Below are 19,658 nucleotides of genomic sequence, written 5' to 3'. Positions count from 1 at the left end.
GTGGGGGCTGAACTGGGGGTGTCCGGAGCTGCACTGGGGAAATGCGGGGCTGCTTTGAGGGGCTGCATGCAGGTGTGCAGAACTGTGCAGGAGCTCTGTAGCGACTGCACGTGAGTGCTGTGCAGGAGCTCCACTGGGAATGTGGGGCTGCCCTGCGGGGTTTGGGGGACTGCAGGGGGAGGCTGCACGAAGAGAAGGAGCTGCACCCGGTACATCCGTGTCTGCATGCGGGGGGCTACACCGGGGGTGTCCGGTGGCAGCATAAAGGGACAGGGCTGTCCGTAGGGTCTGCGCGGACCCCGCAGCCCCACTCGCGTCCCACTCGGGGACCCTCGGTGGCGGGAAGGGGGTTCCCGGTGGCGGCCCCCCGGGCTGGGCAGGGAGGAGCGTCTCGCCCGTCCCGTCCCATCCCCTCCCGTCCCGCGGCGCCCGGCCCGCCCCGCACCGTCCCGTCCCGCCCCCCGCCGCCCGGCCCGGCCCGCCGGGGCTGAGCAGCCGCGGGAGGCGCCGCGTTCGAGTCGCTGCGCTCGGGGCGCGCTGTGTTTGGGGCTCCCGGCGGGGCGGCGCGGACCCGCACAGGCACCGGCACCGGCTCGGCTCGGCTCGGCCGAGGCCCCGCGGATCTATGCGGCTGTGAGCGGCGGGAGCAGAGCGGGATGGAGCGGCTCCTGGCGCCCGGCCTCCTGGTGCTCCTGCTGCCCGCCCTGACGCGAGGTGAGGGCCGCCGCCAGCACGGGCCCCGCACCGGCCGCCCCGCAGGAAGTTTGCCGGGAGCGGGGCCGGGAGCGGCGGGCACCGTAGCCCAGCGGGGCACGGCGGGCACCGGAGCCCGGCGCCGTCGGGGGGTCCAGACCGGGAGGTTCCCGTGGGAACCGGGACTCGGCTTCTGCGGCGGGACCGGAGCGCGGCGCCCTCGGGGGGGTCCGGGCGCGGGGTCCGCGTGGGAACCGGGGCTCGGTGCCGCGGGATGCGCCGGGACTGGGCTCGGCTCTTGCTGGAGAACCGGAGTTCGTTGCTAGCGGGACGACCGGGACCGGAACCGGGTTGGGAGAGCGGGGCTGAGCCCCGCGGGGGTGGCCGGAGCTCGGGGGAGCCGGGGCTGGGACGGCGCGGGGGAGCGCGGCGGGGCCGGGGCTCGGTGCCCCGAAGGAGGCGCTCGGGGCCACCGGGAGCCGGAGCCGGGTGCCCGGGGCTGCCGGGGGAGCGGCGCTCGCTGCCGTCGCGGGGAGCGGAGCTCGGTGCCGGGGCCGCCGGGGGAACCGGGGCTCGGCCCGGCGGAGGGGCGCGCAGGGCGGCCGCGCTCCTGCTGCTGTTCTGCGAGAGCTTTTGACCGTTTTGCAAATTTTTCTCGGTTTCCTGTTTCTTGAAAGTCGAGGCCCCCCGGGGCCCCCTCTCCGGGGCGGGTCCGGGTGCTTCGCCGCAAAGCGCTGCGCGACCGTCGGGGGCGGCGGGTCGGGACACGGGAAAAGAGCCCCTAAAGCGGCCGGGGGTGCGGGACGGAGCGGGGAGCAGCGCATCCCGGGGATTCGGGGCCCTGCAGTCCCCCTCTGCCCCAGGACCGAGCTAGTAGCACCCTCTGGAGAGCCCTGAGAGGATTTTGGGGAGCGAAGGCAGCGGCGCTGCTCCCACAGCAGGGCTGGGAGCCGTGGGAGGCGAAGTTTGCAGAAAGTTGTGCCCGGCCCGAGCGGTCCCCAGCGCCCCAGCCCGTGTGCCGTGGGACACGGAGCCCCAGCGGGGTGACCCGGCGGGCTCGGCGCGCATCCAGGGCAGGATCTGGGTTGTGGCGGTGGCGGTGCGGAGCTGCAGTCGCTCAATGTGAAACTGGCCCGGCTGCACACGCGTGGCGCAGAACCAGTTACCGTGAAGAGCGAGCGGGCAGAGAAGGGGAAGAGCGAGCCGGGGTGGAAATCGGAAGCGATTCTGGTACTTTCAGCGAGTTGCTGTGGTAACTCTGCAGAATTTGGCTCTGAGGGCTAGACAATGAAACCTTTACTCATAGCAAGTTATGACGGGCGACTCATTTCGTTACCGAGCTCGTGGTAACTTATGGGCCCCGGGCTGGATGTTTTTTCCCAAATGGCATTTGTCAGTCAAGGGCCTGATCTGGGGTTTCTCTCTGTCAGTCCTCCTGCTGGAGGAGCAGGCACAGCCTACCCTCACACCCACCCTGGGTTTATTTTTAGGTGAGCCTCTCAGCGCAGGGGCCACACAGTCCCTGCTCCATCCATCACCCTGCGGGCGAGGGCTGCCGGGCGCTGGACCCCACCTCACCAGGCTCTGCAGGCACAGGGGGTCTAGGGGGTCTCAGCAAGCCTGTCCCCAGCCCAGGTGACACCAGGGGATGCAGCCCCCCTGTTGCCACCAGGGCCCTGAGCTGTGGCTGATGCTGTCCCTCTGTTTGCAGGTTTACGGTGCTCGCAGCTTGCCGAATCCTGCCTCAACGGGGGCAAGTGTGAAACTTTTCCCAACGGGACGGAGGTGTGCCAGTAAGTATGGAACAGCCAGAGGATTTCCATCTCCCCCGACCAAAGTTATTGACATTCATGTTGACTTTGCTTTGAAGGCTCTGGATTTAATAGGGCAAGATGCGTTTTCTTTCCTTGAGTGGCAAGAATAACCTGCTTGTGTAGGAGTCACCGCGAGTTTGGCAGGATCGGGCTTTGTTCCTGGCTGGGTGGAAAAACATGGGCAAAGGGCCATGTTTTTTGCTGGTGTTAGCCTATGCAGACTGCCCTGCTGGTGGAGCAGGAGGTAGGGCCAGTCTGCGGCGCTCCTTGGACCGTCGGGCGGGGAGGGAGGCTGTCTGTCTGTCTGTTTTCCAGCTACTCCCTCCTGGCCCCGAAGCATTGCCTTTCAGTCCCTTGCACACTAGGGTGACTGGTGCACCTCCAGTAAACACTCAGGAGAGGTTCCATGGCGTGGCTCTGGCTGCTGGAGCTGCCCCAGTGGTGTCCGTGGGCCGATGAGGCATCGCCAGGGGAGCAGGGCACCTCCTCCTGCAGCCCTGCCAGTGCTGGTGCCAGGCTGTGGTCTAGGCTGGCATTCCTGGTGGGACCTGGCACCCAGACCGGGTCTTTCTCCAAGCTGATTGTGGGGAAACGGATGTGTAAAGCGTTGGGACTCTTTGAAGGACCAACCGACCCACCGCAGCGATGGCCGATTCACTGCAGGCTCCCAGGGAACAATAACCAAGAGAAATGAATAAGACTCCAGCTCCCTTTTTAAAACTATTCCATAAAAGAAATGTGAATGGGCAAGGCTCTGTTTTCCGGCCAGATTTCCCCTCTGCCTGTTGAACACGGCCTGAGCTGTGAGCAGGCAGAGAGACGTTCCCACCCACCCCAAATTTCCAAATGGGAAGTCCTCGGCGGAGGAACCTGAAGGCATTTCCAATCCCAACCTGTTGAATGGCAGTTTCCCTTGACAATGTGTGTTGCTTTTTTGCAAATCCGCCTGGGTGCCGTTACTCTGCCCAGTCGCCGGGCACCTCCCGCCCCCTTCTCCAAGCTGAGCCCCCCAACCCTTTGGTGCAAATAAATCAGCAAATCAATCAGGCACATGAGCAATTTAATGGACAAAGGCTGGGTCCCTTTGTGAGGCACTAATGAATGCACGCCACTTTTTTTTGCACAGAAGCCCTTACCAACGCTTGACGCTCTAAATCTTGTTTTCTTTCATTCAAAGAGCGACAGCTGGGATTCGGTCGAAATTCGGCAGCTATTGTTAAGGGAGGCAGATTAATGCTGTGTGACTAATCATGTATGGCTTCCCAGAATGCCCAACCCTCCACCCCCTCCCCAACCTTGCACCCCTCCTTTTCCTTGTGGTCATTCTTTCCTTTTTTTCTTAAGTCTCTGCAACTCCTGATTTACATTTCATGTGCAGATGGTGATGGAATCTAATTAGACCTGATGTGTGCGAGCTCTATTTGGAGAAGCCTCCAAAGTAGGCTCGGGGTGGGTTGGGCTTTTTTTTAAGAGAAAAAGTTAACTTTAAAGAAGTTCTTGGTTGCTGGCTGTGAATAACCACTTCTCTCTTGGCTGCAGATGCCTTGTGAGCGTGTGTGAGTTATTTTTGCAGGAGCTCAAGGTGTGTGCTCTGGCTGTGTGAAAGCTCTTGTCCCGTGCAGGGCGATGGGGGCAGATACTGGAGGTACAGCCAGACTGAAGGAGGTGCAACTTCCCAAGTTACCTGATAGCAACTCACAAAATCCCGGTTTTTCACTTTGTTTGAATATCTCTTGACGAGGAGCTTTGCTTGCAAGCTTCTTAAACAAAGCAGAGCCAAGAGCACAAGATAGCAGACACAGAAAAGCTTGGCACTGCCCTTTGGCGCCTGCGTGAAATGCACCATTTTGGCTGCTGGCCACATCTCTGCTCGGCCTGGCACTTAACAAAGTTTGGCCATAAAGCCCCTTTGTGCTGCCCCCACAAATCCAATTAGAAAGTGGAGTGAAATAAATAGTGTACGAGGGGGATGCTGCTCCAGAGGACGAGTGTCCCAGCACTTGTGGCGGGACAGAGCTCGTTGGGTTACGTGAAGCCAACTCTGATAACTCCAAGCCCAGGTTATCAGCCCTGCTACGGAAAGGAAACTGCCAGTGCAAGACCAGGAGCTTTCTCTGCTTTTTGTTATTTTACAAAGATAGTTTGTAAAGCTCCAGGTGCCTTATCTTGCTTGTCCCTTTGCCAGGCGGTGCAGGGCACGCAGGGCTTTAATTGAGTGGAGGGACCAAGCATTGGATTGGAGGGCTTGAGACAGAAGCCCCCTAATTAGGCTCCTTTGGAGCTGCTCTCCATCTTGGCAGGGTTATCCGGGTCTTTCAGTGCAGGCAGAGCAGCAGCAGGTTTGTGGGTCTTGCACACACCCCAGCTGAAGGCTCTGGGTGTTTTTGTCCCAGAGCTGGAGCTTTAAAAGGTCCAGGCTGGAGTTGGTGGCTGCTGCGGGGCTTGGCGGGAGGTTCTGTGGTGCTGGGGAGCTGTGGCATCCCAGAAGAGGCTCTTGCCTTGGACTAAGGCATTTTCCCAGACTAAATGAGAAGGTTTTTCCAAGAGGTCGTTTTTGACTTCTAGTGATAGCTCCTAATTAGACTGTTGGATAACCCTAGCTTTGACTGGCATCCCTGCAAATGAGCCGGGCTGATTTTAGCTCCCTGTGTCATGTGACATTTATTCCCAGGACCTCCCTTGCTCTGCTAGTTAAAAGCAGATGGCATTGAAAGAGGGCTGAGCTTCCAGCCCTGCCCCACCAGCCTCTCACCATTAAAGCCAGAGGAGCCGTGCCTGGGTTCTCCTCTTGCTCAGAGAAGCAAAAGAGATGGTGGAGGGAGAGAATAAGTTAAATTAATCACTGGGCTTGTGCTGAAAAGGGGGAAAAGTCAGTTTGCTAAAGTACTTCCTCTGTTTATGAATCAGCACAGCGTTGTCGTTCAGCCAGGGCAGTGGCTCCTGAGCTGGTGCCCGTTGCCACCACCAGCTTCCACGGGCAGCGGGCCAGAAACATGGGAAGAAACATTCTGAAGGGGGCCATGGCGGGAAGAGGTGATTATTTTAGCTCAAAACTCTTTCAGGAGACAACCAGGAAGGCAGAGGAGTGATGTGAGCCCCGCGAGTTTCTGTGCCCTTCAAGTTATTCAACTGCTCAGTCATTGTTATCTCATTGTAAAGGGCGGAAGTTTCCTTCTGGTTTGGTTTTTCTCATGTGCTTTAACCCAACGTTATTTCCATGAAATAATAACAAAGAAAAAATGCAGTCTTGGTGCTGGAGAGGAAGAGGGTGGAGTGTTGAACAATCAACCAGAGGAAGCTCTTAAAGAAGTAGAGGAGCAGTGATTCAGCCATGTTGAGAACTCTTGCCGGCTCTTTGGAGTCTGATCTCATTCTCGGAAAGAACAAGGTGGAAATGGGTAAGAGGGGAGATTAAAAATACCAAAGTGTCACCTGTTGTGGATTCCAGTGGAATAGAAACTGAAGCCCAGCTGCTGAGGTCATTGAGACAGCAGTGGGGGTTTTAGCTGTTGTCTAAGAGAATCTGTTTGTGTCTCTGCTCTCTGCAAGGTGCCTCGATGGTTATCAGTTGTCTCAGGTGGTCCCACTCACTTCTGCTCTGCGTCCTTGGGGTTTTATTGCTTGGGCTGAGGTTGTTTGCTTGGTTTGTCCATGGCTTGGATACCTGTGGTGGCCAGAGGGTTGTTCTGCATGGAAAGTGTTTGAGAGGAGATATCTCAGCAGGTCCCACAGTGCAGAGAGTAGCAGGAGAGATGGGGTGATGCAGAAGGGGTCAGGAACTCACAGTGGTGCTCATTACCTCACCTGAGTGGGGCTGTTCCCCACCAGGCACTCAAGCTGTGTGCTCACAGAATGGTTTAGGTCAGGAGGGACCTTTAAAGGTCCTCTGCAGTGAGCAGGGGCATCTTCAATCTCCATGGTCTCGTGGTGTGAAGCAGCACGCGGGGCTCTGCTGCCTGGGGCTGGAGGTCACTCACTCCATGGTATGGGTATGTTTTATTCCACCAAAATCTCTTCCATCTCAACACCTGACTCGCTGTCCTCCTCCCTGCTGGCAGCCACAGCACGTCCATTTGTTCCAGCTGATACCTCACCTCGCAGGCTATTATGGTTTGTTGTATGTAGCACGAGGGTGACACGTATAAGTCACTGCTAGGCCAGGCTATTCACCAATTAAGGGCTTGGACAACATCATCAGGAGGCAGTTAGCAAGTTTTAAAATAACATTGTTTGGAAATTAACCTGCTTTTTCCAGGCCTGGGGGTGTGGTGACCCTTGTTTTGCTCGTGTTGGTTGGTGTCCCAAGTGGTGGCAGCGTGTGTACATGAGTGGAATGTGAATTTTATAGGGCATCAGCGTGTTTAACGAGGGAGTAGCCCCAGGGTGCGCTTAGGGAGAGCTGGTGAGCTCTGGATCTGGATGGAGACTTCTCTGTGGTTAACGTGCTGCCAGGTGAAGGTTTTGCACCATCTGTTGGGGCTGCAGAGGGGAAGAGCCTCTGGGATGTAACTTAAACCCTGCTGGGAAAGCAGACCCGGTGCGGGGTCTGGGTTGAGTCCTGCCTTCTTCCTGGTCAAGAAGGTGTTCAGAGTCCCCTGCTGCACTCAGGGCTGTGTGCAGGCATCCTCGGGGACCTGCCAGGCTCCTTCTGCTGCCCGGGATGGGGCAGCACCAAGGGGCACTTGGGCTCCTCACTCACCACTCCCCAAGCTGGGCTATTCCTGCAGCTCTGCTTTGTGTTCAGAGTTAGAAAGACCAGCAGTCTGGAGAAGTGATGGTTTGGGATGGTTCCAGTTTCTTCCCAAATGGTGTTTTCATCTCATTACATGCCCCTGGCACATGGTGCTGAGCCCTGTGCCTGGGTGATGGTGCTGCATCCCCCCCATCCCAGCAACTGTGCCCAAATCCCTCTGCCTTGCCCAAATCCTGATGCTGCCTTGCTGCAGGGTGCCCTCCTGAGCCTGGATTTCCTTATTCCAGAGTTCTGGAATAAGGTCAGAAATCTGCTCTGGTGTCGAGGGGAAATGCTGGATTTTTGATCTGTTGGGTCTCTGAGTGTGGAGGCACCCAGGAGCAGAGAGGTGTGAGGGTCAGGCCCTGCTGGCTGGATTTTACAGCAGAGCTCCTGTGGGAGGTCTTTGCAGCATCCTGCTGGTCCCAGTGACTCCAGACCATGGCAGCTCCCCAGGACAGTTAGAGGTGCCCACCTGGGAACTCCCCAGGGTTTAACACCTTGTGCTGGTAGAGCAGCTCAGCACTGCTTCCAGCTGAGCATCTGGCCAGGTGTGATGGTGCTTGTTCACACCTGGACACCCACATCTGGACTCTGCCTTCCTCTCGTGCACATCTCGTGGGTCAGGTCCTCTCCTGTCACCTCCCCATGGGCAGGTCTGTGTTACAGGACAGTGTTGGGGTTTCCACATATCTCAAGCAATTTGCTGGTGGTTAAAAGGGTGACCATGGAACTGTGGCATAGTTTGTGTTAGAAGTGACTTTAAAGGTCTTGTTCCACCCCCTGCCAGTGTGCAGGGACACCTTCCACTAGCTCAGGTTGCTCCAAACCCTGTCCAAGCTGGCCTGGGACACTTCCAGGGATCCAGGGGCAGGCACAGCTGCTCTGGGGCTGGAGGTTCCCATTGGTAAATGCAGTGCTGGGTGCGAGAGATGCAGGAATAAAACCTCTGTGAGGTGTTGGGGATGGGGGAGAGATGTTTGGCTGGGCTATATGGAGGGCTCTGCCCCCAGAAAGAATATTTTCAGTTGGAAACAACGTACCATGATCGCTGAGCCCAACTCATGCCTACCACATGCAGCAGAATTCACGCTGTGCTTCAAGCCAGCCATACCCAAAACCAGTTCTGTTGGGAATCCCAGCACACCCTGAGCTGGAAAGGACCCACAAGGACCATTGAATCCAACTCTTGGCCCTGCACAGAACAAACCCAGAATCCCAGTGTGTGCCATGGGAGCAGGATGCTGGTGAGCTCAGGGTGTGCCTCCCTCACACTGCAGTAATTAATGTCTGCTTAAAGCTCTCACCCGTCACGTCCTCCCCTTCCCCCCGTGGCAGCCTGGAGTTAATATTGGAAAAGCCAGTTAAACAGTTAATGTTTAGGCCATGGTTATTAGGCTCTTGCACATTTCCAGCAAAGGGAGCCGAGTCGCATTTTAATGGGAAACTTTCATGCTCAGTCAAGTTGCAAAAATTTATTTGCGCCGAAGTAATTTTCTTTTAACAAGTTTTCACCCTAATTCCCTTCCCCAAAACCTGGATTTAATGGTATTTATATGGGAAATGGATTTATTAAGTTTTAATGATGCTATAACGCTGCCCTTATTTAATAGAAGGGGCACTCTGCAGACGAGTGGGCTGGGAGGGCTGGGGGCCACAGGGGCACCCAGGGGTGGGCAACCTGTGCCTTTGGGCTTGGTTTAAACTCACCATGGCTGAGAGTGGCAGTGCCAGCTTTGCTTTACCCTCTGGGCTGTGCAGGATCTGTTGTCAGGCCTGAGTTTGGCATGCTGCTGCCAGTTCCTCCTCATCCTCTGTGGTGTGATGTGATGCTGTCACACCTGTCCCCAAGAGGAGCAGGGCAAGGAGCCCTTGGCTCTGTGGCTTTTGGCTTTGTCAGCAGGGTGATGGGGACCTCAAGGGCCACACACCCCCTGCTGGCATCACTGCCTGGGGATGGAGCATTTGTGAATGTCCCGTGGTTTATTTTAAGGAATTTTCTGCAGCCATGGAGGAGAGCATGTCCTCAGCGGTCCCATCCTGCTGGAGCATCCCTGCTTGAGTGGAACAGGATGAGATCTTCCCAAAGGCTCTCCTGGCTGGTGAAGCCATGGGCTGGCTCCTCTGGAGCAGGTGGAGGAATGTTCCTGTCCTCTGGGATGCTTTGGGGCGGGCTGGGAGAGTGACCCCACGGGGGAGCAGCAGGGACGGGGAGGGGCTGTCCCCGGCCCCCAGCCCCTATTAAAATGTTAGACACAGACCTCCAAGTCAAAAGGCAGGGCGACAGACGGCCCTTTCACAGGGCCTGCTGCTCCCCACAAAAGGGGGGTTTCCAGGGGAGGGGGGCAGGAATGCGGGCTGCGGCCGGAGGGCAGAGCCGCCACCATTGTCCCGCTCCCTCGGCGAGGGCGTCATGTTGACACAGGGATTTCTGCCGGCAAAAGGTGTCAGAGGAGGCACAGGCTTCCCTCCCTCTCTGCTGTTTCCTTGGTTAAACTCGGCAGCAGCAGAAATCCCGGGATGCAGATCCCAGGAGCTGATACCCATCCACTCCCGGCTCCTTAAGCACATGGTTTCCAAGTGGGCAAGAGTTTTGTTGCTGATAACTATTTCTGGGAGTTTTGCTTGCAAAGGGAGACCAGCAGCTCCATGGCTGTGAGGTGGAGGGGAGCTGGAGCCATCCCTGTCTGGCCACTGCCACCTCTGCCCGCTCCCCATCCCACTGAAAACGTCCCCAGCAGGAATTTCTTTGCCTTTCGGTTGGCTTTGTGCCACGGGGCACCCGTGTGCTCTGCAAAACCCCCTCTCTCCTCCTTGTTTATAAATATCAGGGCTAAATTTAGCTTGTTTAAACTTTTGGTGGCTGTTCAGATCCTAATCATGAGTTTGAAGTTCAGGATTAGACGAGTGGGATGGTGGGGTCACGAGTGGGAGTTTTCCATATTTGGCTCTGGGGCAGTGTGGTGTTTAGCCAAAACTTGGTTTGAGGGAGAAAGGGGAAAAAAGAGGGAGTCCATCATCACTGAGTGAGATGGTGACACTGGAGCTGTGTGTGTGCCAGAGCTCTGAGAGCACAGCAGAGTGAATTCAACCTGCATGGGCAGCAAGTGCTGGTCCAGAGCAGGGCAAAACCAGCAGTCACCCCAAAAAGGGTGGTGAGGGAAGAGTGAGCTCAGGCAGTGCTGGGCTGGCAGGCAGCCTGTGGAGATAGAAATTCCTTATCTCCCCCAAATTCTGACTTTTTCTTCTGCTGGCTTAAAGAATATCACGTTTTCAGAGGGCAGAAGCAGGGAGCAGTTGCACAGGGGGTGTTCTCAGATGCCACAGGGGCCGGCTGCCATTCCAGTGTCTGAAGGGCGCTGTGGGTGCTCCTTGGGGGACCTGCCCCAGGAATGTCACACAGGTGGGTGATGGGACCATGTGCCAGCCCCAGCCCAGGCTGGGTTCCCTGGGGATCCATCCTTCATGGTCACCCCATAAATGCAAGAGCAGGAGCAGGGGCCGGGGTGAGCAGAGTGAGCTGGGCTCCCACGAACAATGGGGCTGTGCAGCTTTGCACCGGCAGAGGATATAAAAAACATCCACTGGGGAAAACAAATATTTCATAGCGGCCATTGTTGAGGGTGGGAATGGGGCGAGTTTTGTCTTGGGCTCTTCCTTCGACATCTTTCATGTTTGTTGTGAATGAAGCTGCATTGAAAGGCAGCTCCTTCCCAGGTAGCCAGTTACCACCCCTGAATAGCCTGGCCACTCTGCTCAGTAATGGGATTATATTGTTTTTCATTACAATGGGAACTTTGATTCCCAAACTGTCCTGACTAATGTCTGCTTAAGAAACAAAGGCATTTTTTTTCCTTCATAGGAGGAACAGGGCTCTAGCATGTTTTTCCCCACTCCTGTCCACGAGCATATCCAGCTTTGGGAATTCCTTTAGTTTCTCTCCAGATGAAAGTCTGGATCTTAAAATCTCAATTAGATGACTTGGGCTAGGTCAAAAATGAAATGGAACAAGAGGAAAAAAAAAAAAACACATCAAAGACTTGGGATTGCAGTTTGCTTTTTTAATTAAACAAGAATGGAGATCTGCTCTTGCTTTATTAACCTGATGTCACTTGGAGTAACCTGCTGCTTTGCCAACCACCTCCCTGTGTGAAACTCTGCTTTTTTCCCAGGCTGGTGTCCCAGAGTGTTTAATAAAGCAGGACCTGGATGAGACTTCTTAAAAAACCACCACTTAGGTCTTGAGCTGGGTTTTGGTACTGGGAGCTCTGTCGTGGCTGCTGGAGGTTTCTGTGGGGCTGTGCTGGCGCCGGGGCAGCTTTAGGGTGCAGCAGCCAGTCCAGGTGCCCCACATGGGTGAGGGCAGCTCTACCTCCATGCCTTGGCTCTCCTGGCAGCTGTGGTGAAGCCTTTGGTGCCAGGAACCACCAAGCAAAGCTGCAGGTGAGGTGTGGAGCCAGAGGGGGCTCATGCAGCCCCCCAGCCCCTGGGAACAGGGAGCATCCACAGCCTCACGTGCTCCAGGGAGGTCAGGGCAGCACCCAAAAGTATTCCTTGTCTCCCTGCACCAATTTCCTTCTGTGATGCCAGGCAAGGAGGATGGGGCAGAGAGCAGGGTGCTGAGCTCTGATTCCCCAGCAGGATTGTTTTCCAGACCTCCCTGGCTCCAGAGTGTGCTCCTGTGCCAGCAGGATGTTTCCAGGGCAGGAAGCCATCCTGGACACCACAGAATGCACCTGTTGCTCCATGCAGCACAGGAGGAATCCTTGGGGAGGCAGTGGAACGAGAGTGAATGGGATAAGCTGGAGTAAGAAGCAGGTTTCTTCTCTCAGGGAGACATATCCCCAAGCAGTGGCCTTTTCTCTGGTCAGACTGCAGCCAGGGCTGGCAGTGAGCAGACGTGTCTTACGGGAAAGGGTGTGACTTCAGCAGAGAGCTGGGGCGCTGCGCCCGGGCTGTGCCAGGCAGGGAGCCACTGGCACAACTGGAAAGGTGACTCCTGTGTGTGGCAGCCTGCTGGGAAGCAGGCTCCCTGCTGCCTGGGCTATGCAGCTGCTGGGGCACAGGGGAAGCTGTGGGGCTGTGGTTCCCATTGCCAGCCCGGGGGTGACGGTTACCCCGAGGGGTGCAGGGCTGTGTCACTGCTCTGCACCTGGGAGCAGCCTGCACTGCCTCTGGGCTCTTGTGCAGCTAAGGGAGGCTCTCCTGAGGGTTGGTTCTCCTTCCCTCAGCTGTTGCCTGCAAACATGTGAAATCTGAGTGTCCTGCTCTGCTTCGCTCCATGGGGTCCCGACCACGCTGGCACAGCCACCAACAGGTCACGCAGCACATTTGCTGCTGCACAGGGCCCTGGGGCTGTGAAGGTCCCAAGGGGGGACCCTCTGCACCACTCAAGGTCACAGTTGTGCTCCTGAGCCTTCTCTGTGGCTCTGCCTGGGTCTCTGGGGCTCATCTGAGGTGGCTGTTCTGAGCCACAGGACAGAGAATGGCATTCCCCCAGCACCAGAGAGTGTCCTGGTCCCATTGGTCTCAAATGCCCCCAAAATGGTGCTTGAGTAAAGACCTGAGCCTGCCCTGCTCAGCTTTCCCACGCTGCTCAGACCTTGGGGAAAACAACCACGGCCGTTGATGCTTCCAGCAGCTGAGGGTGAGGAAGAGGCTGGGTGATAGCAGAGCAGATAAGAGAGAGCCTGGATGTGCGGCCAGGGGCCAGGGTGGGGGTCCCCACCAGCCCCCTGTCCCCTCCTGCTGTCTCTTGAACCTCTCGCTCCAAAGGATGGGCATGGGGGACAGGACAGCCTGTGCATGTGCTCCAGTTCACACCTGGTTTACTGTTGGGTTTTTTGGTACATTTTAAGCCCAGAGTGGGTTTTACCTCCAGCCCTGCCGCGGTCTCAGCATCCCTAGGGAGGACAGGCTGTGTCCGGGCAGGAGGGCAGTGGGTGGTGTGAGCTGGGGGGTGATGCCACATCCAGGACACCCCTGGCACACGGCCTGGGCTGTGCGTGTGCAGGGCTCTGCATCCTGGATTTGAACAAAGCCCCCGTGCTGCCATGCAGGAGCTGTGCTGGCTGGGTGTCATCTGTGCTGGCTGTGGCAGATGGCAGCTCAGTGCAGAGAGGAAAACATTAGTCTTGGGTCAGAGGTCACAGAAACATCTGCCTCGGGATGCTTTCAGTGCCCGCATTGCTGCGCAGGGACAAAACCTGTTGCTGGTGGCTTGGAGCAAAAGCCTTGAGCACCGCAGAGCCAGCAAAGGGCTGGCAGCACCAGAGCCACACACGGGGAGCACCCAGAGCAGAAAGCAAGGCTGGGGGCGCTGGGATGGGCACCCCAGCTCTGGCACCTCTGGCAGAGGTGCTGGAAGCTGTGGCAGCCCAGCGAGCAGAGGTGTGGAGCAGAGCTGAGGCAGCTGTTGGCTCTGATACTCCTGCAGCTCATTCATTCAAGCTCACTCTTTGGATTTTCTGATCTGCTGAGCTCTCCTGGAGCCTTGCTGGAATAGCTGCAGCGTTGGGCCTCTGGCTGTAACTCCTCAAGGATGTGCAGCAGACACAACAAATGCACGTGCCCGTGCTGAGCAGATCCATTTTGGCCCAGGCTTGGTGCTGGGAGCAGAGTGGGAATTCAGGGCTGCTGTTGCTGTTCCCAGGCTGTCCCCAGGGCCTGCTGTCTGACCTTGGACAAGGCCTTCTCCGTCACCCTTCGCACTGGCCATGAATCATGCAGATTTATGGCTGGCAGCTCAGTGCATTATTAATCTTGTCCCCCCTCACCACAGTTTGCACTCGGATGCTCATTCCGAGGGGGAAGACGCATCCCAGCCTGGTGCTGTGGGAATCCAGCTCCCAGCCTCTGCCTGACCCCCAGAAACAAAAAAAGCCACTGGGATGGCCAGCCCCAGACACCCAGGGGAGTGTAAATCAGTGTGCTCACCCCTGCAAGGAGCACCCTCATGCACAGGGGTGGGGACCGGCTGCTGTCCCCTGTCCTGCCTGCTCCCGTGGTGGAACACACCCCAGAAGTGCAGAGGTGTGAGATTTTCTGCTGGAATGCTGCTGGGAGAGGGGGAATTGTGTGTTGGAGCAGGGCTTGGCCATCACTGGGATGGGGATTGGGATGGGGATGCCATCACCCTCCATCAGTGGCTAAAAGGGAGCACTTGATGCCTCCTCAGCACGTTAATGAGTGAATGGAAACAATGAGGGAGACACTGGGGTATTTTTAGCCATTCCTGCCTGGTTTGGGAGCGGGGTGCTTGTCGTGCCTGGAGCTGGGACTGTGACCACACCAGCCCAGCTGAGGCTTTCACAGAGGCTCCTCAGGACCCCAGGCAGCTTGGCCACGTTTCAGCACCTCCAAGCCGCTTTCTAATGGCCCTCCTGAGCTGTTTTGATCCCGCAGCACCCGCCCTGTCCTCTGCCAACAGGTACATCTGTAATTAAAGACAAGCTTTAATGTCTCCTATGCTAATTTCCATGAGCTGCTCGGGGTTTGGTTTGGGTAGCCCTGGCTTGGGAAATGCCAAAGGAAAAACCACAGGGTGATCTTCGCCTGGCTGAGCCCGCGGGGACGTCGCATCCTCCACGTCTGCTCACCTGACACCACCTCATGATTTTTGCAGAAAATAAAGCTCAGCTCCTTGGGCTGAGCTTTAGGAGAGGTTTTTAGTCCTTGGAGAAATAGTTGGCTGCATGGTGAGGTTGTAGCATAGCTGGGAGTTGAACTTAGCTCTGCTGAATCCAGCCTTTCCAGACCTGGAGAAGTTGGAAAATAACTACAGCTTGGGTTGCCCTGGTTCTTCACCTGGTTTTTGATCTCTTGCTTTGCATGTGAGGCTTGTCTCCAGGCTTTCCTCTGCAGCCAGGACTCCCTGAATCTGCTGAGGTCGCTGGGCTTTGAAATGCAGCTCCAGTCTGTCTGTGAGTGAGCTCTGGGACCTGTGAGGGGAGGGAGCAGTGAAATTCATCCTGTGGCTCCATCCACAGCTGGGAATGTGCTCTCCCCTGCTTGTCCCAGACCTGCTGTTGCAGAGAGGGCAGGAACAGCCCCGTTCTCTGCTGAGGCATCTGCAGAAGATGCAGGAGTGGTGTGGAGAGGGAGGAGGATGTCCTGGGCACAAAGAAACCAAGATGATTCAGAAACCATGGAAGGATTTGGGAGGTTCCCGTGCTGGGAGCTGTGTGTGCAGTGGGTGTGTGTGGCTGGGCACGTCAGAGGGTCTGTGCTGCACAGCCCCACGAGGAATGATAGAAACTCCTCCCTGGGTTAGAGCAGTGACTGTTGGATTGGAAGGTGCCTGTGCTGTGGTGCTTTTTTCCTGAAGATTTGCTGGGAATGCCCCTTTTGGGAGGAGAGATATGGAGTGTGAGTGTACTCTGGACTTGATGGCCCGCCTGTGCCCATCTCAGCCCATCCAGGCTGAACTCTTCCCTGCCATCTGCTGCACTCTCCTCACTTCTGGAGCTGATTGTGGCCATAAATCAGCTCTTAAACAAACAGAAATTAATTTTAAAATAATCTATGAACTCCGTGAAACTTGAGGGGTTTCCTGAAGCACAAGCCTGGAAAGCCCCTGAGCAGCCCAGCCAGGAGTGAGGCAGCCCCCAACCCGGGCACTGCCACTGTCCCCAACCCAGGCACTGCCACTGACCCCAACCTGGGCACTGCCACTGTCCCCAACCCGGGCACTGCCACTGACCCCAACCAGGCACTGCCACTGACCCCAACCCAGGCACTGCCACTGTCCCCAACCCGGGCACTGCCACTGTCCCCAACCCGGGCGCTGCCACTGTCCCCAACCCGGGCACTGCCACTGTCCCCAACCCGGGCACTGCCACTGACCCCAACCGGGGCTGCCACTGTCCCCAACCACTGCCACTGTCCCCAACCCAGGCACTGCCACTGTCCCCAACCCAGGCACTGCCACTGTCCCAACCTGGGCACTGCCACTGTCCCCAACCCGGGCACTGCCACTGTCCCCAACCCAGGCACTGCCACTGTCCCCAACCCAGGCACTGCCACTGTCCCCAACCCGGGCACTGCCACTGACCCCAACCCAGGCACTGCCACTGACCCCAACCCAGGCACTGCCACTGACCCCAACCCAGGCACTGCCACTGTCCCCAGCCTGGGCACTGCCACTGTCCCCAACCAGGCACTGCCACTGTCCCCAGCCTGGGCACTGTCACTGTCCCCAACCAGGCACTGCCACTGTCCCCAACCCAGGCACTGCCACTGTCCCCAACCCGCCCTGTGCCTTCAGGCAGGGGCTTCCCTGTCCCTCAAGGTTCTTCTTCCCATCACTAATTAACCTCCTGGCAAATAACCACGCCCAGACTCAGGCTGGGATTTACTTTGGTTTCCCATCCATGTGTTCAAACCCCCATTTACCTGCACTGGAATGGGAATCAGTCCGAAAATTAATTTGGCGGGAGAACTTTGGGCTGTGTGCCTCTCTCCCCGACCTCACAGCGCAGGAACCGCAATTCCAGAGAGCCCTGCTGGCCTCCAGCCTTGTCCTGGGATGCCGAGCATCCCCTCTGGTCCCGCAGCATCCCCGTGTCCCTGTCCCATGGTGGCACCGCCGCGCCCAGCGCTTCCCACGCTGCCACCACACCTCTTTGTCCAGCAGCAACTTTTTTTTCCCTCCTCCTCATTCCCCTCTTTTCTTCCCCTCTCCTCATTCCCATTTTTTCCCCTCTCTCCCCATTCCCCTCTTTTTTTTCCCTTTTTTTCCCCCTCTCCCCATTCCCCTTTTTTTTCCCCCTCTCCTCATTCCCCTTTTTTCTTTCCCTCTCCTCATTCCCCTTTTTTTCCCCCTCTCCTCATTCCCTCTCTTCCCCCTCTCCTCATTCCCCTTTTTTCCCCCCTCTCCTCATTCCCCTCTTTCCCTTTTTCCCCCTCTCCTCATTCCCCTTTTTTCTTTCCCTCTCCTCATTCCCCCTTTTTGTCCCCCCCTCTCCTCATTCCCCTCTTTTCTTCCCCCTCTCCTCATTCCCCTCTTTTGTCCCCCCCTCTCCTCATTCCCTTTTTCCCCTTCCTTTCCCTCCCACCAGACCCTCCTGTGACGCTCCTCTCTCCTCCAGCCCCGCACATCGCGGGGGGATTGTTTTAAGAAAAAAAGCGTGTGCGGTGCGGCACATCGGCGCTTTTGCCAGATGACTGCACAGCCCAGCGGCGTGCCTGTGCCCGCTCCTCTCGCCGTCCCTGTGCCCGTGCCCGGCCCCGCACAAAGAGCCCTTCTCAGGCGGCCCCAAAGCTCCGCATTCCCCCGCGCAGCCACCCAGAAGCGGCCGCGGCGCCCGGGGCTCGGAGCCGCCGGCGAGCCGGGCACCGTCCGTCCGCGGGCGCCGGCAGCTGCTGAGCCTCATTAGGATGCACACCTGCTCCCCGCCGCCCTTTGTGTGCCGAGCAGATGCCCTGATTTATTATTATACACATTTTCTTTTTCATTTGGCCTGGATAATGCCGTCTCATTAACTCAAAATGTCTCCGAATCCTGACAAATTCTCACACAATCCCCAACAATGAAATCAGAACTGGGTTAAAAAAAAAAAAAAAAAAAAAAAAGTAGGAGGAGAGGGGGAGCGGGGCTGAAACGTGGTCTTGCCGCCGGCAGAGCGCTGTGGCTCCGGGCTGGGGTGGCTGAGGGTGGGGTTTGCTGGTTGTGCTTCACCAGAGGAGCCCCATGGGCTTGTTTTGGGGGTTGCAGGTGACTGCTGTGCCCTGCAGCATCCTCTGGGACCCCCCTGCTCTCCCCCTTGCCACAGGAGGCTTGGAGGCATGCAGGAGGCTCAGGAATGTGATGTCCCACCAGGTCTGATGGCAATGATGGCAACAGGTGTGAGCTCGTGGTGCCCTGAGCCTGACCTGCCACAGCGCCCTGGGGACCCCCAGGTGCTGTCGCGTTCCCCACCCATCACCTCCAGCTGGGGTTGCCTTACCCCCAGGCAGGGGGGTTTGTGCCTCATCCCTGGGATTTTTTTGTGTCAGGTGCACAGCTTTGTTCCATCCTCATCCTCCCCCTTTGCAGAGTCTTGCCAGCCACACATCCTGCCCAGGCCCACCAGGATGGCTGGTGGGGTTTGCCCTCAGGGCACATGTCTGGTGCCAGCTCCAGCCCAGGTGGCCAGTGGTGACAGATGGTGAAGCTGGTGGTGGCATCAGGGCTTCTTTTCTCAGAGCCCCCACGCAGAGGGATGCAGCAGCGTTTGCCTTTGGGGAAGCTCTCTGCTGACTTGGAGGAGCAGGAACTTGTCCCACCTGTTGCCAGCCCGTGCTGAGCCCCTGCTTAATTGTGTTTGAGTGATTTAGGAGGGAGGGAGGATAAAAATAACCCTGGTGCAGCAGAGACTCCAGCGTGGGCAGGGAGCAGGGCTGTCCCCATGCTGATGGTGGATTTGGTGTGGGTATGGGGATGCTCCTCTTGCCCCCACCATGTGTCCCTTGTGCCTCGATTTCCCCGTTCAGCAGGGAGGGGAGGGAGATGAGACACAGGATGTCAGCGCCGCAGCTGCGGTTCTGCAAGTCAGCACAGGCCCCTCCATGGGGGCCGCCTTTGTTCCCAGCACCTTTCATCCTCCCCTTCCCAGCCCGGAACAGCCAGGGCAGAGCCTGGATGGGGCTGGGCTGGTCCCCGGGGGCTCACGGTGCCCTCGGGGCCATCCCGCTGATGGCATCTCACCTCACCCCTGCCAGGTGTAGCGGTGCCTACGTGGGCGAGCGGTGCCAGCTGCCCAACCCGTGCCTGAGCTCCCCCTGCAAGAACGCGGGCACCTGCACGGCGCTGGTGCGCGGCAGCACGGTGGATTACAGCTGCGCCTGCCGCCTGGGCTTCACCGACGAGCTGTGCCTGACGCCCCGCGACAACGCCTGCCTCAGCAACCCCTGCCGCAACGGCGGCACCTGCGACCTGCTGACGCTCAGCGAGTACAAGTGCCGCTGCCCGCCCGGCTGGTCAGGTGAGGGGGGCACCTGGGGGCACGGGCTGGGCAGGGAGGGATGGGCTGCCACCCCAAGGGGGAGAGAGCTGCCCCTGAGTTTGGGTTTGGGGAGATGGGCAGGGTGGTCTGCAAAGCTGGTTTGGGTGGGTGGGTGGCAGCCAGGTCTGCGTTCTGGTGTAGATCACTGGCACCAGGAGCTGCCACAGGGATGGAGATCTGCCTCTGAGTTTGGCTTTGGAGAGGTGGGGAGGGTGGTCTGCAAAGCTGGTTGGGGTGGGTGGGTGGCAGCTGAGGCAACTGCAACCCTACTGCACAGTGGGGGTTTGAGGTAGGGGGATCAGGTACAACCAGTCCCAGATCCAGGTGTAGATCTGCACCCTGGTGTAGATCACTGGCACCACAAGCTGCCACAGGGGTGCAGAGCTGCCTGTGAGTTTGGCTTTGGGGAGGTGGGCAGGGTGGACTGCAAAGCTG

At 57.7% G+C, this 19,658-nt stretch overlaps 1 protein-coding gene across 2 annotated transcripts in view; it reads left to right on the top strand.

Annotated features, from left to right (window-relative positions):
• The first annotated feature begins 490 nt into the window (after positions 1–490).
• The window catches only part of NOTCH1 (notch receptor 1), a 43,059-nt gene continuing 23,891 nt past the window's right edge, over positions 491–19,658 (top strand). For both annotated transcript variants that reach the window (XM_030961186.1, XM_030961185.1), the window contains exons 1-3: positions 491–714; positions 2,405–2,486; positions 18,940–19,202. In XM_030961186.1, coding sequence (XP_030817046.1) covers positions 657–714; positions 2,405–2,486; positions 18,940–19,202 — 403 coding nt within the window. In that variant the 5' untranslated portion in view covers positions 491–656. The remainder of the gene's footprint in view (positions 715–2,404; positions 2,487–18,939; positions 19,203–19,658) is intronic.

Source organism: Camarhynchus parvulus, chromosome 17, assembly GCF_901933205.1.
Source record: "Camarhynchus parvulus chromosome 17, STF_HiC, whole genome shotgun sequence".
NCBI classification, from domain to species: domain Eukaryota; kingdom Metazoa; phylum Chordata; class Aves; order Passeriformes; family Thraupidae; genus Camarhynchus; species Camarhynchus parvulus.
This window is presented reverse-complemented; position numbering and strand designations above follow the sequence as displayed.